At 31.4% G+C, this 8,408-nt stretch overlaps 1 protein-coding gene across 1 annotated transcript; it reads right to left on the bottom strand.

The window, feature by feature from the left end:
* Nucleotides 1–3,777: 3,777 nt before the first annotated feature.
* Nucleotides 3,778–7,531, bottom strand: LOC132751160 (uncharacterized). Its single transcript, XM_060741295.1, has 4 exons — nucleotides 6,892–7,531; nucleotides 5,026–5,062; nucleotides 4,610–4,819; nucleotides 3,778–4,323 (listed from the first exon to the last, which is right to left on the bottom strand). Exons 1-4 carry the CDS (start codon nucleotides 7,483–7,485, stop codon nucleotides 4,109–4,111), a joined length of 1,056 nt encoding a protein of 351 aa, XP_060597278.1. The 5' UTR covers nucleotides 7,486–7,531; the 3' UTR covers nucleotides 3,778–4,108.
* Nucleotides 7,532–8,408: the final 877 nt, after the last annotated feature.

Below are 8,408 nucleotides of genomic sequence, written 5' to 3'. Positions count from 1 at the left end.
TATTGTAAATCTAGACTAAGTGGCGACTGTACTTGACGGTCGCTGCGTTTGAAAGGATAATAGATTCTTTTGTGATTAATGAAAAGTTATATTTAGTAACGAAGGATAAAGGGTTTTTGTTCAAAATAGTTCCGCTAGGTATTGTGAATCTAGACTGAGCGGCGACTGTACTTAATGCCTTTTTCTTTCATTAACACCCGCGTGGGGCTGATGAAATAGCTCCTGGTGGTTGTGAAATACCGCGACTAAAAATAGATCATGCGCAGTCTACAAGAACATTACGCTATGACAGTCATTTCCTTACTAAATGTAGGTAAGTAAACGAGTTATATTTGTATCAATATTATTTTGAACCTAAACTATTTTTTATAAATTAAAATGTTAAGTACGTATCTATTTACAAACATTTCTTTTATCTGTCATGATGGTAATTATCTCTCCGTCTAGGGCCGAGGACCTGACCCTCAATGTCCGCGATTCAAGCCCTAAGATCGTGTATACGAGTCAGCTCCGTATACTTCCGGGAGATTAAAAATAGAACGATAATGTCATTCTAAAAATAGAACGATAATGTCATTCTTAAAATAGAACAATGATGTCATTCTAAATAAAAAATCCAATATGGCCGCCGCGCGTCTGTAAATCAACAAGGCCGCCGCGCATGTGTAGTGAGGTCATTTCTTTTATGCAAATGAGTAGCTATTAATAGAAAACAAAATGGCCGCCGCGCATGCGCAGTCTTGGGGGTAAAGAGACGCCTATACTACTTAAAACAATAATGATTACAGCCTTGATTGCACTTAATTTGTGTATTTAGCTGAAATTTCCGTTCAGATAATGTATATCTCTGAATGCTTAAGTTTGTGAAATGAAAATTTATATGTATTTGGATTTATTTCATAAAGACACATTCTCGCTCTTTCGTTGTGGAACAATTGTCGCTCTCCCGTGTATATGTTGACCAGTATATTGAATTAAACTTTAGCTTTAAATATAATTAGGGGCGACTTTAGTCTGGATTACCTGTCCTTTTCTCTCCGTTCAATAGTACTAAATGTTATAGTAGGACGGGAACCAGACTACTACATTTTATGGTACGATGGGAACCACTTATCAACGAAAGTTGATATCAGACATCGGGCGTACCGGATACCGGGTTTTTTCATAGTCAATTTTGTGACATAATGATGAACATATTATCCCTCTTATTTATGATTGCTGCTGCGTTACTAACTGTTCCGTTAAACATGTTCCGTTTAGTTAAATCGAAACAAAAAGTGACTTAATATCATTATGTGAACAAATATTTTTCGCAAAATAGTAAAAAATGAAACGTACGTATCTCTGTCAGAAAAATGAACTTTAAATATTTTCATGTTTCAATTAGACTTTAATTTATAAAACAATTGTTTGGTGTTTTCTTTTATCTCACAATGTCTCAGTGTGAATTTTGCAGTGAAACGATAAAAAAATTGTTGTTTCTTCCTGTCCACTGATTCATGTGAAGTGAAGAAACTATTTTTAAGATTAAAATCTTTTTTAGAATTTAGAGTTTGCTGGCAGATAATTGGCCATATTGGCTGAAATAATGTATTTTAAAAGTGGTAAAAAAAATGCCGTATTTGATGGATGATTTGCTGATAAAATGAAATTGTTTTTACTTGAAAGGTACGCTACTGATGCTACAAGAATTTATAAAAATGTAAAGAGGTAGACGTGTGTCAAGCAGTTAACGCTTCCCTCAATAAGAAGTTATGTGTTGAGAAATTGTTATAATTGCTCAAGACTGTTCTCAGATCTGCATTGAAAAGTGGTCAGAAATGTACCTTACCGAAAGTAAAAATTAAAAATTATTCACTACACTTAAAATATGCAACTAGAGGTAGGAAAGTTTATATGGAGCAAAGACTTTTGTAACATCAAAGCCTAGATAAATCGTGGATTGTGTCGTTGTGCATATAATTCAAGGTAAATACATGTTCGACATAAGATTATCACAATAATTCATTAGATTCTAGATCTAATATATTTTAGAAAACATTTTATGTACATATAGAGGATATTTGTTTAGTTCAAGTTGTAGTTGTGTAAGATCTTAATTTATTACCCTTCCAGATTTTTTCCGCCTTTTTGATTGGATATTGATCACCTGAAAGAAATTGATATAACCGAGCCAGACGGGTAATATACACATTAAATTTCCCTGTTGTGTACCCCCGTTCTGAACAACATGCGTTGTGGCGATGCGCGTACGGTTTGATTTACAAGCACTTTTTAACTTTCAAATGATAAATATTTACTCTTTACCAAAAAAGAGTAATCATACATATTCTCATCAGTATTGAAAACAAATATGACCTTGTGAAAGCTTGATTAATTCCAAAAAAGTGCGTTCAACAGACTACTCCTTTTCTCTTGTTTACATTCGTTAGGTTCGAAAGAAAATACGTCATGTATTTATGTGACGTCATATAGTGATGAAGGGGTACCCTCAAGGAAATCTTATTTCGACGATTCATTTGGAGTAGTGCTCAACGATTTATTTTAAAATCGTCTGAACTCGGCAGGGGAAGGGTAATAAAATTATTATTTTCGTTTTGGAGTGTTATACGTGGATAAATTACCTGCCAAGATAAAATATCACCCTTGCCTAACGGCTCGGGTGATATAAAATCTTAACAGGTAATATATCCACATATTTCACTCCAAAACCAAAATAACATATAATATCTACTGAAAACATTCTGCTGGATTTTGAGATGTGATAGCATGTTTTTTCGCGATATAAACAAAAGGAAGTTGTGGAAAGTATATTTCAAAACTAACATAAGTAATTTCAATGAAGAATATCTCCCGAATTCTTAAAAGTTACTTCATGAATGTGTTTATTTATGTAATAGCAAGTAAAAAATAGGTTGATTAGAAATGAAAGAAAATTAAAGATAAATGTAATTTGCATTCGTTGCATATGAATTTTATTCAGCATGTAGCATCAGAAATGTTTTCAGTTTTGTGCACATAAGGTGGATGTCTGTGTTAGTTTTAATGTTATAAATGTAACAGGAGGTGAAAGCATAGCCTTTTAATTTTTGATTACTGTTTAGGCGTAATATTTTGTGGTATATTATTATTTGTAGCTTGCTTTAATTTCTTATCATACAAAAAACAACATTATTGTTGTTTTCAGTCACTATTTATATCTACGGGCTCGTATACTTGTACAAAGTTACCTGTTTTGCATGTAAAAGTATATCTTAGTTTTTTTGAAACAAGAGTATGGATACTTAAGCATGTATAAATATACATGTAGATCTAAACAAAAGTTATGTGAAATAATCATTCTACATTTATGGTAATGTATCAGGTCATTTACTATGATATTGATAATTGTAATATAACATGTTTCGTATAATTATAAGGAATGGGTATCCTTTCTTATCTGAATACTTTTGAAAACTTTACATTTTAATTAAACAAATTTGCATTCGGGCATATTTTGCACCGCCTATGCGGTGATCTTGTTTTGTTAATTATAATTCTAGGAAAGGTCGGGCATTTTTATGCTTTCGCATTGGTTACGGAAACACGTTCTTTCTGTTTCTATATAGCATGTAACAAGTGAAGTATTGGTGTGGCGGCTAGTTTCTGACAAAGAAATATACTATCGAAATGTAACTTTCAACTTTAATCTTTTGGTTAATGTCTAAATGAAGTGGTTTTTATTTAATAATAAGCATGAGAAAAAACGAGGGACACACAATTTTAGACAGCAAATGTTGTAAATTTATTATAATCAATGGATATGATACAAATACTGTTCTAGAAATATCATTGATATTTGTATTTCTGTGAATAGCCTACTCTCTTTTACAAGCTCTCAGTTGGCAATAAGTAGGTGTCCCTCTTTTCTTGCACTAATTGTTGTTGTTTGTTTTCTTATTTTTAATATTCTTTGTTGTTTTTGATGTTGTTTTCTGTTTTTCTTTCTTTTTATTTTGACTAGTTTAGTCTATTGACACCACTTTTTATCATGTTCGAGATATGAACATTAACATATTATATGTATACATACTTCTTAATAGAACATTAAGTGTTCTTAACTGGTTCATTATCTTTTTCTTTTGATAAATGTTATTATTTCTTCTTTTGTGCTTTTATTTTTCTCTTTGTTTTCCTCTTTGTAGAACCAATCAGTTATCAAACCCAGTTGTCTTATTCTTTTCTTTTCTTGCGATTTTAAAGCTCTATCGGAATCACCAGGTTCCGAATAATCATCCGCCTTTACATGCAAGGTAATTAAAGCGACACGGCTCATGTCTTCACCTGAAATATTACGTTACATATATCAAAGGTATTTGAATTATTTAGCATGTTAAAAAATTGAAGTAAAATTGGTAAATTCGTATCTAATCGTTAAACAAAGTAAATAATGAATGAGTTAAATCATTTGACACGAATCTAAATAAAAAAGAAAGAGCTTAATGTATTAGGTCACAGAAAAAAACTAAAGAGTCTGCAAAACGCATAATGTTATTATGTCTTTAATTGCTTTAATTTAAAACGCCAACTTAGAGGTAACAACATTCCTCTGAAAAGTAAAATAACATACGTTGTACTTTGTCAAGAGAGTTATAAATATCCGTTAATAATCTGCTATCATTTAAACAAACAACTATCAACGGGTAGGAGTTGTACTCATTCTGCTGATCCTCATCAACTGTGTGGACATTTATGTCAGATTCACAAAGAAAGCCACTCAATTTGGAAACGAACTCCTTAGAAATCCCCGTTCTAGCGGTGTCTTGTAAAGCTACGTTATCTGAAATAATATCAAATGTTGATAAACATAATTATAATGGTAATGCATATTTAACTTCCTTTGCACATATATGAAAATATATTATATTTTTAGTAATACAAACAGAGACAATTATATTTCATCAATACAATGTTATTCTCAATCTTCTAGTTTCACATCTAGCTAAAGAAAAATAATTTTAATATATAAGATATATGTATACTTACGTGATGGCTTTCTCTTATTGCCACATATACATAAGTTCTGAAATAAACCAAAACTGTATAATTTCTTATATTTTTTTATTTTTTATAAAAAGGCAGTTGATAAAGGCGATAAAGAAATTACAAACACAGCAATGGAAATAAAAAATAATGTCAGTTAAGGATAATGTAAGTTTCAATCCTACAAATTATACATAGTTAAAGCAGCTGACCTCCAGAAGATAGCAGAAAAACTGTCGTCTTGCTAATATTTCAAATCCCCCCTCAAAATCATTAAATACTTGAAAGAAATCGAAATGACACTTCAAAATGTTTATAGTTTAACATTATTGCTCTGAAAACAAACAGTTCGCTTTTCCACCAATGGGAAATACCTTCTTTTATTATATCACGGAATCCTTTCACCCGGGTTTTTTTTTTCAAGTAGCACGTGATCGTACAGGACAATATCAAGACCTGTGCTCCGGAACGCTTGGAATCCGGGATTTTATCAAACATATAGGATTACGAATAACTGCTTTTATTTTTTATATTTGTAGTAATTCATGGCACTAAAATTGTAATTGATTAATTATTTCATATATATGACGACTAATTCATCGATTTAAGATTTAGCTTGAAATATGATAGGGGCCTACTCAATGACGAAAATTGATAAACGATCCCGGGCATACCGGATACCGGGATTTTTCCGGATCACTGTTGCGACACGTGACTGCGTTAAATGAATTATCTTCTCCTATTTATATTGGCTACAGCGTTAGTAACGTAGTAGATTATGGAAAAGAAAAACCCGATATACTAACGCTTTTGTCAACATTCTTTCTTGAATCAAGGTGACAGTAACTGTTATGATGGATTAATAAAATAAACCTAACTAGATCAGTATTTACTGTTTACTTGAAATTTTATTTCATTTTACAATCTGGAGGTCAGTGGCTTTAAAGTATTGATATGCTGATATCTTCTAGTTTGTCAGCAACAGCAAATTACTTGTACATCTGTTCACTTAGTGATACTCAAACGTAAGAGCAAAACTAATGTGATTACCTTAGGATCATTTGTTCACATTTCTATTGGCACTTCTTATGCGTGCAATTACGATAAACTTCAGAATAATCAGAAGGCTGGTTGTCTTTACGTTACTTAATATTAATATTTTTTTCACTATATAACAAATCTTTAAGTGAATCTGCACTTGTTAAATGTATCAATCAGCTGTCTTACACGAGGGTAAGCGAATGTATCTTAACAAATTAAAGCCAAATTCAAAATAGGTACTCTTTAAGAGCAAGTGAGGCCACGGTGGCTGCTAACCTGCTTTCGGTTTAAGACATATGTGGTTTGAAAACAAACATGTCCAAGGACAGTTACATAGAAGATTCTTTGGAGTGTAGATTGTCGAGTTTGTCTTTATCAATATAGTACAGATAAGAAGTTAGATTCATATCACATTGGCTCATTGATAAACTTCCTTATATGTTAAAGAAATAACTTGACGCAATAACTTTAAAAAACACCCGATGAAGTCAAGCAAATGGCAGAAAACAACAATGTTATGATATAAGAGATATAAGATTTATCTTTGAAAAAGTTTCTACATAACATTTTAAATCGTATCCTTTTGTCTTATGCACTGAAATGCATAGGTGATAAAACAAGAGCCGTACTTATATTTATAATAGTCTATGGAACTATACTACGTCTCATTTATTATCTGATATCTCTTAAAGGAACCGTAGTAAAAATATTTCAATTGCTCCGGCGCTTAATAAATGTTCGTAAAAATGTTGAAATTAACTTTTACATTTTTAGTATTTAATTATTTGCATTATTCATGTTAGTCATTGAATCAAATTATTGTCTTACCATTGCTTCAAATTCGGATGTAGATATCGTTACGTACTGTTTATATTCATCAGGAATGAAGTTGGACAGAGCTGTGTTCAGAATATGTCTTAATGTCTTTAATTTAACAAGAACGTTCTTGTCAAGAGCTTTTTCCGGATAATATTCAATATAAGTCATAAGTCTGAGGCATTTGCTTTCCATTTTATAACAATTTACTATTTTATCTTCTACGTTTTGAAGCAACAGAGACGGGGCCAGTGCGGCATCTGTATTATATATTAGATAGCTCTTATAATTCGACAAATCTAAAAGCGATTGTTTGAACTGCACGTTTTCTTCTTCCGATATTTTCTTCTCTGGTGGAAAATTGTGACAGGAATCATTTTGTTTTGGTTTACATATATCACAGTAAAATTCCATTTCGTAAAATATTGTCAACGGTTTATTATGGACGTTACAAGTACAAAATGTTTCAACATCCTTGTCATTTGCCTCTTTAACTGCATCATCAAGTCTACGTCCTAAAATACACCCACATCGGTACTTATTCTGATCATCCTTGGAGGAAACTGACGACTTATTCCTTTTTACTATGTCTAAAATCTTGTCCATATTTGTCTTTTTCCGTTAAATATAATACTATTCCCATGAAATATAACTTAACTTTACAGCAACTTAACTATGAAATACATGTGTTGGTTTATCTAAATATTGACTTAATTTATCAAAACTTATCAAATACACTCAGTTGAATTGTGTTTAACATGTAAAACAATTGAAGTAAAATTGGTGAACTCATATCTAATCGTTGAACAAGGTTAATAATGAATGAGTTAAATTATTGGACACGAATCTAGATAAAAAGAAAGAGCTTAACGTATTAGGTCACAGAGAAAAAGTAAAAAGAGTCTGCAAAACGCATAATATTAAGTCGAATTTACTTTTCATAATTATCATGTATAAATGGTCAAAATTATATCATTGATTAGTCTCCATCAAACCACCATAATGACCCTGAACTTTACATATCTGGTTCTAAAAAACATATATGATACAAAAATAAATCGTTTATTTGGGCAACTGCTCCTTCATCTAAAGTTAACAGAATCATTGTGACTAAGTGTTCTGACCAAAAAGTGTTACTGTGTTGTAATTTGATCATTTTGATGTGATGTTTCATTTTTACAAATGTGATATATAAAGAGAAAATAATGTTCAATTTCAAACGTATATTGCTATGCCCATTTCGTCCATCCTTCTTTCCGGCTGTATGCCATCCATTTCAAGCCACATTTAGTCATGTAATACCGTTATTGAAGTATATATTATAGGGAAAAATCTGTCATTACTCCCAGTTTTAGAAACCAATCCAAGTCCTTTATATTAAGGATATTCTGTTACAGTAAAGAGAAAAACCTTAGTTAGACCTGCATTTTAAACACACCAAGAAGCATTTCTAATGCTTTTGTTATCGATATTACTTACGTATATCTGCATTTCCATTCATTATAATATTATTATTTTTCTGAGTACAA

Source organism: Ruditapes philippinarum, unplaced genomic scaffold, assembly GCF_026571515.1.
Source record: "Ruditapes philippinarum isolate M1 unplaced genomic scaffold, ASM2657151v2 ctg1203_1_1_1_1, whole genome shotgun sequence".
NCBI lineage: Eukaryota > Metazoa > Mollusca > Bivalvia > Venerida > Veneridae > Ruditapes > Ruditapes philippinarum.
Note: the sequence above shows the minus strand (reverse complement) of the source record. Positions and strands in the feature narration are given on the sequence as shown.